The following is a 21,446-nucleotide window of genomic DNA, read 5'->3' on the forward strand; positions in this document are numbered from 1 at the left end:
CAAGGACACTGTTTTCATAGAGACTTTGCAAGTATTCTGTCATGTATGTGGTAGTAGATGGATGTAAGTGCAGGAAGTGTGTTTATTAGCAGATGTGATATTTACAAAAACAAAACATTAGGCAAGGTCAGAGCAACAAAACACAAATGAAACCAAAAGCAGAGTCAGAAAGCAGAGTATTTAACCAGAGTCATAAACACAGCTAGAACCAAATGTGACTGTAACAATGATAATACTTCGTAAAGTCTCTGTGAAAACAGCATTGTTATATGTGCATGTTGATTGTGCTCAAATCAGCATCAGGTGTTTCCCATAACGATTGGGTCCTGTGAGTGAGTGTGGCTGCTCGAGCGTGCGAAGAAGTGACAGTCAAGTGTTTGCCTGATGTGTGACCACAACTTTTAGCTCACTTGTATATCGCCATGTATCACCACCAAAACGCCTCATTTTCATCGATAACCAAAGCATCGCAAGTTGTAGTGTAATTGTAGCTTTACACTCAGAAAGGTCAGTGGGGTCAACAGGGTCAAAGGTAAACCAAATTGAACGCTACGCTATGCTGAGGCTGGAATGGAGGTGTGACACTCTCTTAATAGGAACACAATGTGAAACTGAGCATTGGAAGATTTTGAATCCAGTCATGTGTCAGCACCTTTACCACCAAAATATGCCTCAAAACCATCAAAATCATCCCAGTGCCAAAGAAGTCTACCATGTCCTGTCTCAATGACTACCAGCCTGTCGCACTCACATCCATTATCATGAAGTGCTTCGAGAGGCTGGTATCGAGGCACATGAAAGCACAACTGGCAGAGAGCTTAGACCCCCTACAATTTGCTTACTTCCAGAACCGCATCAGAGATGACATCATTTCAACTGCCCTCCACCTGACCCTCTTGCACCTGGACCAAAAGGACAGTTAAATCAGAATGCTGTTCATTGACTTTAGCTCAGCATTCAACACACAATCATCCCATAGAAGCTGGTACAGAATTTGGACCTACTGAGAATGAACACCTCACTTTGTAATTGGATCCTGGATTTCCTGACTGAAAGGCTCCAGTTGGTTTCTATAGTACAACACCTCCAAGGTCCTCAGACTGAGCACAGATGCCCCCCAGGGCTGTGTGCTCAGTCCACTGTTGTTTATTCCACTAATGCACAACTGTGTTCCCCATCACAGCTCAAATCACATTATTAATTTTACAGATGACACAACAGTGATGGGGCTCATCAATAACAATGATGAGTCTGCATACAGAGAAGAGATCAAACACCTGGTGGAATGGTGTTAGGACAACAACCTGAGTCTAAATGTTGAGAAGACTAAAGAGATGGTTGTTGACTTCAGGAAGGATCCTGCTGCTCACTCCCCACTGCACATCAATGGCTCTACTGTTGAAACACTCAGTGGTGTGAAGTTTCTGGGAGTGCATATGGAAAACAACCTCTCCTGGACCCTGAACACCACTGCCATCAGCAAGAAAGCTCAACAGCTTCTACACTTTCTGTCAAAGCTGAAGAAGGCCAGCCTCTCTCCTCCCATCTTTCTACCAAAGGACAATTGAGAGTGTTCTCTGCTGTTACAAGACTGTCTGGTTCGGGAACTGCAATGTCACTGAACAAAAGTCCCTGCAGTGGATAGTGAGGATGGTAGAGAGGATCATCGGGGTCTCTCTCCCACCCATCTCTATAAGAAGCACATTGTCCACAATGCCAACAGCATAGTGGAGGACATGTCCCACCCATCACATGCACTGTCCTCCCTCCTACCATCTGGCAGAAGGTACTGTAGCATCTGAACCATCACTGCCAGACAATGCAACAGCTTCTTCCCCCAGGCAGTCAGAGTCCTCAACTCACTGTTACCCCTGAAGAACTGACAGGTCAAATCGAAACAACAGTTTCTCATTCATTTGCACACAAATGCCTAATGCTCACTTTGCACCTGTCTTTGTCTTGTCATTTGTTGTTTGTTGTACTTAGATAAGTAGATGTTTATCGAGCTAGCTAGCTAGATGCTTGGGCAGCACAGCAGTGTAGTGGTTAGCACTGTCACCTCACAGCAAGACAGTTCTGGGTTTGAACCTCATGGCCAACAGGGGCCTTTCTGTGCGGTGTTTGAATATTCTCCCCATGTCTGCATGGGTTTCCTCTGGGTGCTCCGATTTCCCCCACAGTTCAAAGACATGAAGATTAGGTAAAATACCCAGTCACTGGGGTTGTACAAGATAATGCATACTTAGTGCTGGTCCCAAGCCTGGATAAAATGGGTAGGGTTTTGTCAGGAAGGGCATCTGGTGTAAAACCTATGCCAAATCAAAGTGGATGAGATCTGCTGTGGTGACCCTGAATGTATGGGAACAGCCAAAAGAAGAAGCTAGCTAGATGTTTACTTAGATAGCTATAGACAGAATTTGTATATACTGTACCTTGTTTTCTAATCTTTCTATTTCTATATAAATGCACCATAGGGAGCCTGAGGGAAATGGTATTTCAATGGACTGTATCCTTGTATATGGACAGATTGACAATAAAGCTCTCTTGAATCTTACACCTATGTGTGGTTTGCATGGTTGTAAAGACACCACAAAGTGTTCATAAATCACCTAAATCACTCCATAGGTAACATAATGCTCCTTTATAGATTATGTACTGTAGACTGGATAGTAGAGCTGAGATTTCTAGCTAGCTATTAAATCTTGCCTTGCTATGGTATGCTATACAGTGAACTAGCTGCTGCTAGTTTGGGATTATCATGTAAGATGTTCAAATAGGGTCAATTGCAAATAAATGTATAGAGTGCAAGAAGTTTTCATGTTCCTTTTAAGATAAAATGTTGCTCAATGAAATCAGAGTATGTCTTATGAAATCTGGATGCTCAAAACAATGCAGCGAATGCAGAATTCTAAACTTTTTTCTTTTTGTTTTTGCTTTAAAGAGCTGATGAAAGCTAGAGAATGAGGAACACCAACCTACTAGCCTTATGTCACTTAAACACACGTTAGCCTCACATCTAGCCAAGTGTTTCTCATTCCCCAAGTTCAAAAATAAGTGTTTTACGTGCGGCGGCAGTGGTGGCAGCTCTTTCCCTCTTTCCCTATTTCCCTTGTTAAAAGCCTTTGATTCCAGCAGGCCTGAGGAACTGTCGCCTATTTAGCCGTAAGTTGCTCTTTCATGTCCTTCTTTAATTCTCCATCTGCCCTTGAAAGTGATTTAAGAAGGCAAGCAGCTTTTATGAGCTCTACATTTATTATTGTTTGAGACCATTAGCTGCTCCCGATCCCCTGTGGTCACCTCTCTCTCTCTCTCTCTCTCTCTCTCTGTATGCCCTATAAAAGAAAAGAGAATAAAAGAAAGGCATGTTCACTAACTCAGTGCTGTAATGTTTCACTACTGTGTCTGAAGGAATGTGTTTAATTAAATGTGAACACGGTAACATACGAATGTGGTGCCACTTGTTTTCTGCTGATACTGTGTTTACAAATATGTATGAAAAATAAAGCTAAGAGACATTTTCAACACAATAGAATATATAAATATATCAGATATATAACTTTAATTATTAAAAAAAACTACAAACAGCAGATCACAGCTCACTATAACTACACAGCGAAACAAATTAGTTCCTGTTGTTGGTTATGTTATAGCAGCTATAAACAATTATTCCCTCACCAGCCTCTCTTTATAATCTATTTATTTATATATAATTTATAAAAGAATGGTGACAAGATGGCGGCGCTTGTATTGCAGAGCAAGGCTCAGCGTCTCTTCAGATTTTGCAAATTAGTAGTTTTTCTCATACTCTGTTCGGGTCTGTTCGTACAGAACAGCATCTCCCTAACATCGTACACCCGACAAGAGCTTCTGGACATCAGATTTCAACCATTGGACAGTTTTATCAGCAATCTTCATCTCTTCCCTGAGCTACGGAGATCACCGGACACTCCGGGGACTACCAAGCCGACAGGAAGTACTCGCAGGTGGCGCAGGGACCGTAAACAAAGACGGGGAAGACATGGAGGGGTGAGAGCTAAGCTAAAGCTAACACCACATCGACTCTCCTTACCCAGCATTTTCCTTGCAAACGTGCGGTCCCTGGCAAACAAAATGGATGAATTACGACTTCGGATTACAAGCAATAGACGGATTATGGACTGTAATGTCATGATATTCACGGAAACGTGGCTACACAGCGAGATACCTGACAATGCTATCCAGCTAGTCGGGCGGCACACTCTCTGAGCAGATAGATCAGCTGATGGCTCCGGTAAGACAAGAGGCGGTGGATTGTGTATTTATGTCAACAAGGCTTGGTGCACAGACTCTGTCATTGTTGAAAGCCACTGCTCAGCGAACCTAGAGTTTCTCTTGGTTAAATGTAGACCTTTTTATTTGCTGAGAGAGTTTACATCTACTATCATTACAGCTGCATATATACCCCCGGATGCCGATGGCAAACAAGCAATGTCTGAACTCCACACAGCCATCAGTAAACAACAAACTGCACACCTGAAGGCTGCATTCATCGTAGCTGGCGATTTCAACCACACCAATCTAAAGACTGTACTTCCCAAATTTAATCAATATGTCTCATGCCACACCAGAGACAACAAAACCTTGGATCATGTATATACCAACATACCTGGAGCCTACAAGGTTACCCCCCTTCCCCACCTCGGACAGTCTGACCATCTCTCTTTGGCCAAGTTTACATTAGACTGTATCTGTCTCGTTTTCTTCGCGGATGCACTGTCCGTTCACATTAAAACACCGGGAAACGCCGGGAAACAGGAATCCGCCAGGGCCCACGTATTCAATCCAGTTCGTGTCTGGTCCAGTGCTGTGTAAACATTGAGAATACGCAGCTACGCTGTGCTGAGCTCTAGCTGACGTCGTCATTGGACAATGTCACTGTGACATCCACCTTCCTGATTCGCTGGCGTTGGGATCACACACACAGCGGCTCAGTCCCGAATCACTGCTCGTGCGCTTCACTCGCGCGCTCTGTGAGCTACGCAGGGCCGGAGTGCGCACCCTCCAGAGGGCACTCGCTGTTCAGGGCGGAGTGATTTGGAGCGCAGGAGGAAGCGCTGAGCCGCACTGAGGTTTATTTACACATTTCAACCTCCTTCAGGCGCTTAAACTCAGTGAGAACATGAACATCACAGCCAGGTGTGTTTATCTGCTGGAGAAGGTGTTCGCTTGCCATCCTTCCACTTGCAAGTGGTGAGTGACTTGCGCATGCCCGATATGCACTGGGATCATGTGACGTGCCGTCTAATTAGTCATGTGATTAGCGTATCCATGTATTGGCGTTGCTGTGTGCACACAAATCGTGTATTGGCGTTGCTGTGTGTACGCGAATCATTTTAAAAACGTTAATCTGATGATCCTCTGATTCGAAATAATGTAAACAGGGCCTTTGTTCCTCACCCCCACCTATTCACCACTCATCAAACGTGTGAAACCAACTGTGAAGACCATTAAGGTATGGCCAGCGGGGGTAGATTCGGTACTCCAGGACAGGTTTAATGACACAGATTGGAGTGTGTTTGCTTCCCAGGCTACCTGTGGCTCCCAGATAGACATTGACTCTTACACTCACGCAGTAGTGGAGCATATCAACACCACTATTGATAGTGTTACCACAGAAAAACAGATCACCACATACCCCAATCAGAAGCCTTGGATGAACAGGGAAGTGCGGCTCCTGCTGAAAGCACATAACAATGCGTTCAGATCGGGTGATGCACTCGCCTACAGTACATCCAGAGCAGAACTGAAAAGGGGCGTCAAGAAGGCCAAGCACAAACACAAGCTCAAGGTGGAGGAACACTTTGTGAACAACGACCCCTGGCGCATGTGGGAGGGCATCCAGGCCATCACAGATTACAAGAACAGCAATATCTCATCAGCTACCATAGATGTGTCCTTCCTAAATGAGCTCAATGACTTCTATGCCCGTTTCGATAAGGACAACAAAGAAAAGGCCATAAAGATCACACCTTCTGTTAACCCTCAGCTACTCATTCTCTCACACACAGACGTCCAAAACGCACTGAGTCGCATCAACGCACACAAGGCTGCGGGCCCTGATGGTATTCCAGGACGTGTGCTCAGAGCTTGTGCTGAGCAGCTTTCAGGAGTATTCGCAGACATCTTCAACCTGTCCCTGGCCCAAGCAGTAGTACCGGCGTGCTTTAAATCAACATCCATTGTGCCAGTGCCGAAACACTCCTCCCCAAAGTGCCTAAATGACTACCGCCCAGTGACACTTACTCCTATAGTGATGAAGTGCTTCGAACGACTGGTCCTGGCACACCTCAAAGACTGTCTGCCCCCACACACGACCCACACCAATACGCCTACCGCAGTAACAGGAGTACAGAGGATGCAGTCTCCACAGCGCTGCACTGTGTACTCTCACACCTGGACAATAAAAACACTTATGCAAGAATGCTGTTTGTGGACTTCAGCTCAGCATTCAACACAGTCATCCCCGCCAAGCTAATCACAAAGCTCACAGACCTTGGAATCAGCACCTCCCTCTGCAACTGGATCTTGGACTTTCTGACCAACAGACCACAGCATGTTAGGTCAGACCACATCACATCCTCCACTCTCACACTCAGCACAGGAACTCTGCAAGGATGTGTGATGAGCCCCTTCATCTTCTCCCTCTTCACCCACGACTGCAGACCTATGTATGGATCCAACTCCATCATAAAGTTTGCAGACGACACCACAGTGATCGGACTAATTAGCAATAATGATGAGTCGGCGTACAGGTCAGAGGTTAAACACCTTGCTGCTTGGTGTGCGGACAACAACCTGCTCCTTAACACCAGCAAAACAAAAGAAATCATCGTGGACTTCAGGAAGGAGAAGGGAGGCACCCACACCCCCCTCCACATCAACAGCATGGAGATGGAACGTGTCTCCAGCTTCAAATTCCTGGGGACCCACATCTCAGAGAACCTGACCTGGTCTACCAATGCCTCCCACCTCATCAAGAAGGCCCATCAGCGTCTCTTCTTCCTAAGAACACTGAAGAGAAACCACCTGTCTGCTGTCATCCTGGGCAACTTCTACCGCTGCACAGTAGAGAGTATCCTGACTAACTGTGTTACAGTGTGGTATGGAAACTGCTCTGCTGCTGACCGCAAAGCACTCCAGAGGGTGGTGAAAACTGCCCAACTGAACTGAACTGCCCAACGCATTATAGGTGCTCCACTTCCAGACATTGAGGGAGTCTACAAGAAGAGATGCGTGCGCCGGGCACGTAGCATCCTCAGAGACTCTTCCCACCCAGCCAATAGACTCTTTCAGCTCCTCCCGTCCAGGAGGCGATTCAGGAGTCTGCAGACCAAAACAAGCAGATACAGGAACAGCTTCTTCCCCACAGCCGTCACCCTACTGAATTCTGCCAGCAGATGATCCCACACCCTCCTTCTACCTGTGTTGACTCTTGTTGCACTTGATAACTGCACATCTGGTTCCATAGTTGTACATATTCATCAATATTCTCTACTGTTGGATCTATGTACACAGCCAGTCTTGCATGTGTATGTATATATGTATATGCTTACATCCACACTTAAGTTTAGGTGTGCATGTATAGGTGTATATATGTATGTACAGTATATGTGTATATTCTGAATGCCTATTTAACTCCTTTTATATTCACAAGACATCTGCATAGCAAGTTAGCTACTTCTGTATATAGCCTTAAGGATAATTATAATTATAACCACCCTTTTTTATAGCCCTACCTGTAGTTACTTCTCCCTTAACTACCGTACATATACTGCACAGAACTATTGAACACCCTATTTATTTATCTGAACATTCTCTACTCACTATAACCATCTCATTTGCACTAGCTGTACATAGCTGCATTCATCTGTACATATTGCTTATCTGTACATACTGTATTATACTGCACTTCTGCTATTTGCACTTCTGATTAGATGCTAACTGCATTTCGTTACCCTGTATGAGTAATGACAATAAAGTTGAATCTAATCTAATCTAATAATCTCTCAAAGTTAATACGACCAAAAAAACCAGTTTGTCATGTTACTGAGAAACTGCTAAGAAACTACGATAGAAACGATAATGTATGAGAACGAGTGCATTAATACAGTATAAACCTACACTCATGTCAGAGCTATTTTTATAGAGAATTAATCAACACCTTCTGACCAATCAGAGTCCAGGATTCAGTGTTTAAATCCCAAGACCTCTTAAGCAAGACCTGCAACCCCTAATGCCCTTAATACTGCATCTTAATTGTATTTTTTTTTGGAGGGGGGGAAGAAATGTGAATCTTACAGTACAAATACATAAAGCTGACATGAAGATTAATTCTGATTTGATTGGTCAAACTGAGTCACATGTTCAAGAATCTAAATTAACTACGTTTGAAATAACTGAAATCAAACTCAGTCTGTATCAACAGAAGTTGTTGTGTTGATTTACTCAGTTCCTGATATAAAAACTAGGGCTGCATTAATACCAATTTATGTCGGCTGAGTAAGAGTACGGGTTTTTGGTACTTGTCAATATTCAAACTAATATTGAAATTTGTAACCTACCTTTTCTTACTCACTCAGGGATATCACAGAACACGTTTTAGCTCTGTTTATGATGAGAAACATGAGGACAGCCAAGCCAAACGTGCAGAGCAGTATCAATGAACATGATCATTAAAAATGCGCACAAGATGCAGTGAATTGCACCTCGCAGAAAGGAAGTGCATGTGTCAGTGCTCTGTTAGGAACTGGTGTTTTACAAGCATGAGTACAGATAGGACTATTGATGTTTCCCTAATAATAATAATAATAATAATCTCATCTCATTATCTGTAGCCGCTTTATCCTGTTCTACAGGGTCGCAGGCAAGCTGGATCCTATCCCAGCTGACTACGGGCGAAAGGCGGGGTACACTCTGGACAAGTCGCCAGGTCATCACAGGGCTGACACATAGGCACAGACAACCATTCACACCTACGGTCAATTTAGAGTCACCAGTTAACCTAACCTGCATGTCTTTGGACTGTGGGGGAAACCGGAGCACCCGGAGGAAACCCACGCGGACACCGGGAGAACATGCAAACTCCACACAGAAAGGCCCTCACCGGCCACAGGGTTCGAACCCGGACCTTCTTGCTGTGAGGTGACAGCACTAACCACTACACCACCGTGCCACCCCTAATAATAATAATAATAATATATATTTTTTCAAACTAATAACGACAGTCTTTATTTCATAAAAAAATAAACTTCAAATAACTATAATATAACTGTATAAAATTATTTCTATAATTGTTCAAAGTTACACACAATTCAGTCTGACATCATAAAAAACTGTAATAATATATAACAAGTATGATAAAAACTATATATGATAAGAACTAAACTAGGGAATATAAATTAAAATTGATAAAAACTATATAATAATTGGTGAAATTGATAATAATAATAAGACCATCAATGACGGCATAGCTTACTCCAGCCCCACCTAGTCCAGAAGGAACGATCTAAAGTGGGCCACCTTATGCAATAAATATTATGATAGATAGATAGATAGATAGATAGATAGATAGATAGATAGATAGATAGATAGATAGATAGATACGTACGTACGTACGTACGTACGTACGTACATACATACTTTATTCATCCCAGAGGGAAATTCAAGGTATCCGGTAACATTTCCACATTGCACAAGATCAATACAAAAACTAAATAGCATTATACGTATAAAATACAAAATACCAAAAGAAATAAAACATTACCAATAAGAGAAAGTATTAGAATATACAGCTCTCAGTGTGGGAGATAGTGAGGTCGTGCAGTTGGCAGTAATCAGTCACAGTGCAAATAAGAGTGTAATGAGCAGTGCAAATACTTTGTGGACAGTTAGTGTACATACATGTGCAGTGTGTTTAGTGGTATATGGTAGATAAAAAGCATAGTATATTAGATGATAGGTATAGTTAAAATATATATCAGTACATATAGTATATGTAATAGTGTGATAGTATACGATATATAATATTTCGTATATAAATGTTGTTAGTATATATAGCAGTATGTATAAGTAGGTACATAACCATATATAATAATAAAGTATATATTAAGGTAAAGTACAACATACCAGCTTATCTACAAATCTCTGTATATACCCATCTATAATGTAGATCTTTGTAAGCAGCAGAAAAGTGCAATGGACATGAAAAGAGCAGTGTAACTAGTCCTGAGTACAGCAGAGTCACAGAGTCTTATTTTTACTGAGCCAGGAGGAGTTGAACAGTCTAATGGCCTCAGGGACAAAAGACTTCCTGAATCTGTCCATGGTGCAGGGCAGGGACAACAGTCTGCCACTGAACGAGTTCCTCTGCCTGATGATGGCGCTGTGCAGAGGGTGGTGTATGTTGTCCATGATTAAGAGCAGTTTGCTCAGGGCCCTTCCCTCTGCCACTGATGTAAGGGACTCCAGCTCAGTTCCCAGCACAGAGCCAGCTTTCCTCACCAGCCTGTTGAGCCGTCCAGCGTCTCTCTTCTTAATGCTGCCTCCCCAACACACTACAGCACAGAAGAGGACACTGACTACCACAGACTGGTAGAACATCAGCAGCAGTTTTCGGCAGATCCTGAAGGACCTGAGCCTCCTCAGGAAGTAGAGTCTGCTCTGACCCTTCCTGTAGAGGGTGTCAGTGTTCACTGTCCAGTCCAGCTTGTCATCCAGATGTACACCCAGGTATTTGTAGGTCCTGACCATCTCCACATCGACCCCCTCAATAGAAATCAGCTGCAGAGTCGGCCTGGACCTTCTAAAGTCCACAAGCATTTCTTTTGTTTTGCCAATGTTCAGCTGCAGGTGGTTGGATTTACACCACAACACAAAATCCTGTATCAGGCTCCTGTACTCCTCCTCCTGTCCATCATGAACACATCCCACAATCGCAGTATCGTCCGAGAACTTCTGCATGTGGCAAGACTCCAAGTTGTATTTGAGGTCTGATGTGTCGAGAGTGAACAGAACTGGAGAGAGCACAGTCCCCTGTGGTGCTCCTGTGCTGCTGATCACCATGTCAGAAATGCTGTCCCTGATCCTGATGTGTTGTGTTCTCCTGGTGAAATAGTTTGTGATCCAGGAGACCAGATGTGTGTCCACCTCCATCTCCTGCAGCTTATCTCTCAGTAGAAGGGGCTGGATGGTGTTAAAGGCACTGGAGAAGTCAAAAAACATGATCCTCACTGCGCCGCTCCCCTTGTCCAGATGAGAGTGAGTCCTGTGCAGAAGATAGAGGATGGCATCATCCACTCCCACCTTCTCCCGGTACGTGAACTGCAGTGGGTCCTCAGCATGGTGGACCTAGGGTCTGAGGAAGTTCAGCAGCAGTCACTCCATGGTCTTCATCACATGTGATGTCACAGTGACCAGCCTGTAGTCATTCAGTTCCTTTCGATGTGTTTTCTTAGGAACTGGAATGAGGCACGATGTCTTCCACCTGACAGCAACCCTCCCGAGGCGAAGGCTCAGGTTAAAGACATGTTGGAGGGGCTCCCCCAGTTGGGCAGCGCAGGCCCTCAGCATCCTGGGACACATCTTGTCCGGGCCTGCTGCCTTCCTGGGGTGGAGTCTCCTCAGCTCTCTCCTGACTTGGTCTGCAGTGAAGATGGGGGGACTGGGGGAGTGGATGTGTATACACTATATACAAGCTATATATAGAAGTGATATCCACCCTAGGAATACCAACCTATTTACCAGACAGAATCCAAAACGGTAAAGAATTGAGAAGAAGCAATTTTTGTTGAACTGCTCATTAAGGCTTAATTAGTCCATAACTTCATTCATAATTGTAATGAAGCTAATCTGGGTAGAAGTAATATGTACCCTGTCATGGTGCAGGCACTTACGGACATATGTGCAGAAGGAGTGTAGAGCAAACAGTGAACAAGCCAAAATGTGAGACATTAATCAGGGTCGAAGAACTAGCAATGGTCAGGCAAACGGCAAACAGGACAAATGAGAACAGGCAAGAAAGTAAATGAGAGAGGAGAAGCTAAAGTCGAGAAAACGTGTCAGTCAGAAATAAACAAGGCTCGGTATGTACTGGGTAAGGCAGAACAATACTTTGCAATGAAGTGGTGTGAGAGTGGGGTTTAAATAGGATGAGGGACCAATAGGGTGATGAGTGACAGCTGTGGTTAATAGTCAGGAGACAGAGGGTGCTGTGAGTTCTGGGAAATGTAGTTCATAGAGTCCATGTTTGCAGTTTGGTCGAAATCAGCAGGTTTACTGACAGAGCCCCCCCACCCCGAGGAGCTACCACTGAGAGCTACAGATTTTCTAGGGTGACCCCTATGTCTGGGTGCAGGTTTGTCGGGATGTGTGGCATGGAATTCTTGCTTGAGAAGTGGATCAAGGACATCATTGGCAGGAACCCAGCTCTGTTCCTCAGGTCCGTAACCCTCCCAATCTACCAGGTACTCAATCTGCCGTCTTTGTCTTCTAGAGTTGATGATCTTGTTGACCTAGTAGATGGGTTTGTCCTCCAGGTTGAGGGCTGGGTGTTCCTGGCTGGGTGTGTTTTCAGTGAGGCAAGGCAAGGCAAGTTTATTTATATAGCACATTTCATAGACAATGTCAGTTCAATGTGCTTTACAGAAGTAAAAACAAAAACAGTAAACAATAGAGAAATAAAATTACATAAAATAATTTTATTTTTATTCTAAAACAATTAATTAAAAGAAATTAAAAGAATTAAAAGAAAATAATAAGAATTAAACAATAGTAGAAATAAAATAATAAAATGAAGTAGTAGTTCAAATAGGAGGAGAAAAAAGTAACCAGCAGAATAGAATAAAGAATAAAATAGAATAAAGTTAAAGTTAAAGTAAATTTAAAACATGCAGAGAAAGTAAAGATTATAAAAAATGTAAAGAAGACAATATTAATTATTTAACAGAAAGCATCTGAAAACAGCTTGGTCTTTAACCTAGATTTGAAGCTGCCAACAGCAGGAGCATTTTTAATGTCCTCTGGCAGTTGGTTCCATAGCTGTACTGCATAGTAGCTAAAAGCTGCTTCACCACACTTTGTTTTAACAACTGGTTTTAATAGTAAATTTTTCTGCTGCGATCTGGTAGATCTGATTGGGTTAGGCCGCTGCAACATATCAGAGAGGTAATTGGGCCCTGTACCATTTAGAGATTTGTACACCAGCAGCAATGCTTTAAAGTCAATTCTGTAGCTTACTGGAAGCCAGTGAAGGGACCTTAGAATTGGAGTAATGTGCTCTGTTCTTTTTGTTCGTGTGAGAACCCTAGCCGCTGCATTTTGAACCAGCTGAAGTCGTTTGATGGTCTTTTTTGGCAGGCCTGTGAAAAGGCCATTGCAGTAATCAACCCTACTAGAGATGAAGGCATGTATCAGTTTTTCCAGATCATTTTTTGACATAAGTCCTCTTAGTTTGGAAATGTTTTTTAGGTGATAAAATGCTGTTTTAGTGATTGCTTTCATGTGACTGTCAAAGTTTAGCTCGCTGTCAATGAAAACACCAAGATTTTTAACCATTTCTTTAGTTTTAATCCCTTTTGTGTCAAGAATAGTGGTAATCCTGAGTCTTTCATCTTTTTTTCCAAATAGAATTACTTCTGTTTTATCTGTGTTCAGCTGAAGAAAATTTTGTGACATCCAGCTATTGATTTGATCGATACACTGGTAGAGACATTCAAGGGGGGCATAATCATTAGGTGATAGAGCAAAATAAATTTGGGTGTCATCTGCATAGCAGTGATACAAAATTGAATTTTTATTGATAATTTGCCCAAGTGGGAGCATATAAAGGTTGAAAAGTAATGGTCCAAGAATCGACCCCTGGGGGACACCACAGGTCAAGGACATTGACGTTGAGGAACAATTTCACAGGGTAACAAAGAAGCTTCTATCTTTTAAGTATGAATTTAACCAATTGATAACTTTACCAGTCAATCCAACCCAGTGTTCAAGTCGATATAGCAGTATGTTGTGATCAACAGTATCAAAAGCTGCACTGAGGTCCAGTAACACCAGGACCGATGTTTTGCCTGCATCAGTATTAAGACGTATGTTATTTATAACTTTAATCAGCGCTGTTTCAGTGCTATGATTGGCACGAAATCCTGACTGAAAATTATCAAAACGGCTGTTTGATATCAAGAAGGCAGTCAATTGATTGAAGACAATTTTTTCAAGGATTTTTCCGATGAATGGTAAATTTGATATTGGCCTGTAATTATTTAACACTGAAGGATCCAGATTATTTTTTTTAAGAAGGGGCTTTACAACGGCTTTTTTTAGGGACACAGGAACAACGCCAGTCTCCAGGGATGTATTTATAATTTGAAGCACATCTGTAATTATAAGATGAAGAACAGACTTAAAAAAGTTGGTGGGCAGAATGTCCAGTTCAGATGTTGAGGAACTGAGATTTTGTACAGTTTTTTCAAGAGTCTCATAATCAATTAAACAAAATTCTGACATTGTGTTGAAGTTATCTATCTGTGTCATTGGTGATTGCAGTTTTTCAATTTTTTGCAACTGAGATATATTATGAGGAATATTCTGCCGTATTTTATCAATTTTACCTTTGAAGAAGTATGCAAACTCATTGCATTTATTAACTGAGAGAAGTTCAGGTGCTAATTGTGGTGGGGGATTAGTTAGCTTCTCTACTGTTGAAAATAGCACACGGGCATTGTTCATATTCCTGCTGATGATGTTGGAGAAGAAAGACTGTCTTTCTTTACGAATTTCATAATTATAATTACAAAGCATCTCTTTATGGATTTGATAATGGATGTGAAGTTTAGATTTGCGCCATTTTCTTTCAGTCTTTCTACATTCTCTCTTTAGCAGTTTAACAGCCGGGTACTGCTTCCATGGTGCTTTCTGCTTATCATTGACTCTTTTGATTTTGAATGGAGCAATATCATCCATAATTTGGGTCATATTTAAATTAAAAAAATTCCAGTAAATCATCTACAGAGTCTGACATTTTGGTTGAGTTCTGAGAGAGAGCTTGCTCAAAGAGAGCACATGTGTTGTCTTTTATGACTCTCCTACCTATAGTCGTTGAGCTGTTCTGAATGTGAGGAGACATAGAAACATCAAAGAAAACACAGAAATGATCCGATAAGGCCAGGTCAACAACAGTATTAGAAACAGTAAGACCCTTTGTGATGACGAGGTCAAGAGTATGACCACGAGAGTGGGTCGGCCCCTGTACATGTTGTACTAGGTTGAAGTTGTCAATAATTGCAAGTAGTTCTTTGGCATAAATTTTATCAGTATTATCTACATGCAAGTTAAAATCCCCAGATATAATAAGACAATCAAACTCTAAGCAAATGACTGATAACAATTCACCAAACTCTTCAAGAAAGACTTTGGCTGAATGTCTCGGAGGCCTATAAATAGTTAATAATAATATGTTAGGAGAGCATGTAACAAGTGCACATAAGTGTTCAAAGGACATAAAATCACCAAGTGAGGATTGTTTACATTGAAAAGAGACTTTGAATATATTTGTGATCCCTCCACCTTTCCCTTGTCGGGTAACATTCAAAAAATTAAAATTTGGGGGAGTTGCTTCAATAAGGGTGGTAGCACTATTTGCTTGATCCAGCCAGGTTTCAGTTAGAAGCAAAAAATCAAGATTGTGTTTGCAAATAAGATCATTAATTAAAAATGACTTGTTTAAAAGTGATCTAATGTTCAGAAGAGCTAGCTTTACAGAAAGTCTAGAAGTAATATCTGCTTGTGCACTCTGATGCTGTTTTAAAACAGGAAGGAGATTAGATTGGTTCACCCCCAGGGTTAAATGTGGTCTATGTTTTCTGTTTCTTATCAACACAGGAATAGAGAGTGGCATAGGCACATTGGGTCCCAGCTGGTTTTCAACACTACATCCATTTGCAGGGACCCAGAGTACATCAAACAAGACTTTCTAAATGTTCCATTTGGTTTGAGGGTGAAAGGATTGGAGATGACATGTATCTTTTGGATGGTGAAAAAGATTTGTAGCCAGCTGAAAGTCCTGGGTGAACACCATTTTGATGAACTGGGTACACTGCTTGTCGCGACAGATTTGGGCTGGAAAAAGAGAGTGTAGCCATTGGGAGCAATTTTTTCATGCTATTTGGGAAATCCATCCGAGGGGAAGTGGAGTCATCTGTCTTTGAATGTTGGGAGTCTTGCAGGTCAGATGTCTGTGTGTCCTTGATGACGACTTGCAAAGATGATTGTTTAGGCTTTGTAACTATGTCAGTCTGCGACATCTTATCAACTGTTTTCCTCAGTGCTGGCTGAGAAAAGATTGCAAGTCTGTAATGGTCTACTAAGACTTTGGCTCCAATCCAGCTGAGTTCAGTGCTATTTGGCTTGTAAAATTCTCTGTGATTCCAGAAAAGGTTAAAATTGTCTATGAAGTTCATACCAAATGAAAAACAAGTTTTTCCAAGCCAGGTGTTAAGACTGAAGAGTCGAGAAAAAGCAAAACTTCCTCTCGCTGGGAGTGGGCCACTGATAAAAGATTGAATTCCAGTCTTATAGAGCTCAGAAAAAAGTTTTCTGAAATCATCTTGGACAAACAGCTGTTCTCTGAAAACATCATTTGCTCCCACATGCACAACAATACGTTTAATAGTTTTATGCTCGGACATGAGTTTCAAAATGCTGTCTTTGGTGTCAGAGATGGATGCATTTGGCAGGCAACAAATAATCATCCCATAACCTTTTAATTGTCTTACAGTGGAATCACCAAGAACAAGGGTTGTGGGATCAGGTGGTGTTACGAGCTGCTTTTTGCCTCTTCTCACAGCTCTTCGATCTTGGTGCGATCTCTTTCTACTATGTGTTTGTCCGCTTGAAAAATCCTCTTCCACATCCCTGAGGCATTCAAATTTGTTCTGAAGCCTTATGGGCTGTGGATTTTCCATAGGATTGTAGATCCTATTGTAATTTGTAGAACGAGCTGGTGTTGAAGTAATTACTCTTCTGTTTTTATTTTTGGGCTTACCACCCATCATTTGCCAGTTTTCTGTACTCACATTTTGCCCAGCTTGATTGATGAATTCTTCCACTTGATCTGCAATGTCCTCGGTCTGTCGGAGTGCAATCTCTGCATTCTCAGCCACTGTTTCTGTACTCCTTTCCTGAGATATCGCTTTTAATTCGTCCGTCTTTGGCAGAGCATCAATCTTTGATTCCAGAATAGAAATCCTCTGTTCTAGTTCCATGCATTTTCTGCAGGATTTTTTGCTCCCTGGCATTTTTAAAAATAGTGGAAATTAAATTTAAATTAAATTAAAAGCTTATAAAGATGAAAAATAAAATGAGAAAAAAAATAGTGGAAATTCAATGAGAAAGTAAAGTATAGAAATAAAGATCAAGAAAGCAGGAGCAAAGCAAAGAAGCGTCCTACTCGCTTGAGTAGGAGTAGTGAGAGGGCCCAGGCTGGCAGGTTTCAAACAGGATACGTGAAACGTGGGTGATAGTCTGCTGTGAGGGGGGACCTCTAGCCAATACAGCACTTCGTTGATGCGTTCTGTGACTTTGAATGGCCTGATTGTAATTTCTTGCTTGGTTGTAATTTCTTGCAGGAATTGGATTCTCTGAGATTTTTGCTTGCAATCCATACTGTCCCCTGGGTTGTATACGGGTGTTTCTGCTCTGTGTTTGTCCACATACTCTTTATACTTGGCATTGACCATCTCAATAAGTTGGTGTACTTCTTCCCAAACTGTTTGGCTGCATGAGACCCAGTCCTCTATGGCTTGAACCTGGTTGGATGAGTCATCCAAAGGGAACAGGGGTGGCTGGTAGCTGAGTATGTCCTGAAATGGTGTTAACTGGGTTGCCGAGTGCTTGAGGGAGTTCTGTGCATACTTGGCCCATGGAAGGAAGCATGCCCAATCCCTCTGGTTGTGTATACAGAATATTCTTAAGAAACAGCCAATCTCCTGATTTGCCCTTTTGACCTGGCCACTGGACTGAGGATGGTATCCAGATGTAAGACTCACCGACACTCCAAATCTCTCCATGAAGTTCTTCCAGAAGCGTGAAGTGAACTGTCCACCCCTGTCACTGACAATGTCTTCTGGGAGACCATAATAACAGAACACTTGCTAGAACAACAGTTCTGCAGTTTAGGACACTGTGGGGATGCCAGGTAATGGAATGAGTCTGAGGGCTTTGGAAAAACGGTCGATGGTTAACATGATGGTTGTGTTATCTAGTGAAGGGGGGAGATCTGTAATGAAATCAATGGCAATGTGGGACCAGGGTCTCTGAGGAACAGGGAGGGGACAAAGTTTGCTATCAGGAGGTGTGCTGGGAACTTTGGCTTGGGCGCAGGTGGAACATGAGGAGATGAACTGGTTGATTTCTGTGAGCATGTTTTCCCACCAGTACTTATTCCTGATCATCTGATGGGTGCATTGGCTGCCAGGATGTCCAGTGGCTGGTGAGGCATGGGCTCATGTAATCAGTTTGCTCCTAAGATGCTTGGGTACATATAGGAGACTGGGCGGAAGATCATTGGGAAGTGTTTGGGGTTGAGAATCTCTGATTTCTTTATCTCTGTCCCAGTGAAGAACTTTCACCTACTTCAATGCCTTCAGGTTCATGATCGAAAACCCTCTTAACTTGGGCAAGAAACGGTTCATAGGCTTTCATGGGTCCATTGCCATTGTTCCAGATGGCACTGGCCCATCAAAGGGCATTACCCATGAGAAAGGAGAGAAAAATTTAGCCATCTTGTACTCATCAGACAGGTTTGGCATGGTAGCAAAGTACATTGAGCACTGGAGGAGGAAACCATTACATGCGAGCGGCTCTCCACTGAATTTTTCCGGGGCAGGGAGTTGTAGTGCTGGGCTCAGAGCTGGTTTGGAACACAGTAGGAGGGCCTGCGACATCATAGTTGCTAGTTGTGACACCCTGGTGTTGAGGTCAGTTAGCATCTGCTGATGCTCTCCTAGCAAGCCTCCCTGAGCTTTGAGAGCTGTCTGCTTTGCCTCTTCTGCTACATCCATGATGGCAAAGTATCCTGTCATGGTGCAGGCACTTATGGACATATACGCAGAAGAGGACTGTAGAGCAAACAGTGAACAAGCCAAAACGTGAGACATGAATCAGGGTCAAAGAACTAGGAATGGTCGGGTGAATGGCAAACAGGGCAAACGAGGACAGGCAAGAGAGTAAACGAGAGAGAAGAAGCTAAAGTCGAGAAAACGTGCATCAGTCAGAAATAAACAAGGCTCGGTATGTACTGGGAAAGGCAGAATGATACTTCACAGTGAAGTGGTGTAAGAGTGGGGAGGCAGAGGGACTAATAGGGTGATGAGTGACAGCTGTGGTTAATAGTCAGGAGACAGAGGGCACTGTGAGTTCTTGGAAGTGTAGTTCATAGAGTCCATGTTTGTAGTTTGGTCAAAATTGGCAGGTTTACTGACATACCCTAGGTACCCCTACCTTCATGCCAAAAAGAATCAAAATCAGTGAAAAATTGAGGGAGAAGAAGCGATTTGAGTGGAAACTGCTCGTTAGGGCTTAATTACACAATATCTTCATTATTAATTGCAATTATGTAAATTTGAGCAGAAGGTATATGCACCCCAGGCAGACCGACCTTCCTGCCAAAACGAATAAAAATGGGTTTAGATTGAGAAAGAATAAGTGATTTTCATGAAATTTGGATGATGGACGGACGATGGACAACACATGATGGCATAAGCTCATCATCTGTTGGCCAGATGAGATAATAATAATAATAATAATAATAATAATAATAATAATAATAATAATAATGAGGATTTCTGTACTGATTGGTAAAACAAGTGAGTGCTGAGTGTTTTAAGTGTGTATTTTCTTTCTGTGTGTATACATCAGGATTCAGGGAGAGTGCGTTTGCATACGCTATTGCTGCAGCAGGTGTGTTACATTCCGTCTCTAATGCCTGCTCTATGGGAAAACTGAAGGCATGCAGCTGTGACGAGAAGCGGCGTGGAAATGAAGAAGTCTTCCGTCAGAAACTCAACCGACTGCAGCTAGAGGCCATCCATCGTGGTAAGGGCATGGTGCACGGGGTGATGGAGGAGCGAGGGGGTGTCTTGGAGGACAATGGGGGAGCCAGAGGGGGTGGAGCCATGGAGGAGTGGGAGTGGGGGGGGTGCAGTCCCAACGTGGAATTCGGGGAGAAGTTCTCTAAAGACTTCCTGGACTCGAGAGAGACCTACAGGGACATCCACGCCCGGATGAGACTGCACAACAACCGTGTAGGACGACAGGTGTGTAACTCTATGTATGTAAATATGTATGTCTTTTTACAAATTTAATATGATATAGCAAACAACAACAGCATTCAAGTTCAAAACAAGAAGAGGAAAAAAGATTGATTTGACAATTTTATTCCACTCTTAACTACAAAAATGCTCCAGATTTATCAAATCTCATGTGAGGGGATCTCCTGTGCACAGCCCTCTTCGTGTCACAGACTTTCAGTAGAATTTAGATCTGGGCTCTGACTGGGCCATTCCAAAACATCAGTCTTCTTCTGAAGCCGTTCCTTTGTTGAATTGGATTTGTGCTTTGGGTTGTTATTGTGCTGGAATGTAAAATGTTTCTTCTTCTTCTGCTGTTAAACACAGGCCTTCAGATTTTTAGTAGATTGGTATTTGGAAATATTCATTCTCAGCTGAAGAGAAGCAGTCTCATAACATGATGCTGCCATCACCATGCTTCACTGCAGCTATGGTGTTCTTTGGGTGAGCAGCTGTCTTCAGAATCAGAATCAGAATTACTTTATTAATCCCTGAAGGGAAATTCAAATTTGCAACCAAGCTCCTGAATCAAAGAAGAAGTAAACATGTCTAAAAATAGAAGATAAAATAGTCTTAAAAAGAATAAATAAAAATAAAATAAATGTAAATAAGTTCAATAACTTAAGTAAAATGAAGTGATTTTATATACAGTGATTCCTATATATCTGTACATACCTGCATATTGCACCTGAGTTAAGGATACAGTATACATGGTAAGACAGTGTACCACAGTTATACAGTGGCATTGTACAGCTTGACAGCAACAGGTAGGAATGATTTCCTGTGTCTCTCAGTTGTGCAGCGTGGAAGAATTAGCCGTTTACTGAATGTGCTCCTGTGGCTGATTAGCTCCTCATGTAGAGGGTGGGAAGGACAGTCTAAGATTGTTTTTATTTTGGACAGCGTCCTCTTCTCCAACACCACTGTCAGAGAGTCCAGTTACACGCCTACAACATGGCCGGCCTTCCTGATGATCTTATTGAGTCTGTTAGTGTCCTTCACCTTCAAGCCGCTGCCCCAGCAGACGACAGTGTACAGGATGGCGCTGGCCACCACAGACTCATAGAA

General features: G+C 42.5%; 1 protein-coding gene across 1 annotated transcript in view; it reads left to right on the plus strand.

Annotated features, from left to right (window-relative positions):
• wnt10a (wingless-type MMTV integration site family, member 10a) overlaps positions 1–21,446 on the plus strand; it is an 80,184-nt gene that overhangs the window by 24,929 nt on the left and 33,809 nt on the right. Inside the window, exon 3 of the mRNA XM_060930438.1 lies at positions 19,948–20,345. Within this exon, the coding sequence (XP_060786421.1) occupies positions 19,948–20,345 (398 nt within the window). The remainder of the gene's footprint in view (positions 1–19,947; positions 20,346–21,446) is intronic.

Source organism: Neoarius graeffei, chromosome 9, assembly GCF_027579695.1.
Source record: "Neoarius graeffei isolate fNeoGra1 chromosome 9, fNeoGra1.pri, whole genome shotgun sequence".
Classification (NCBI taxonomy): Eukaryota; Metazoa; Chordata; class Actinopteri; order Siluriformes; family Ariidae; genus Neoarius; species Neoarius graeffei.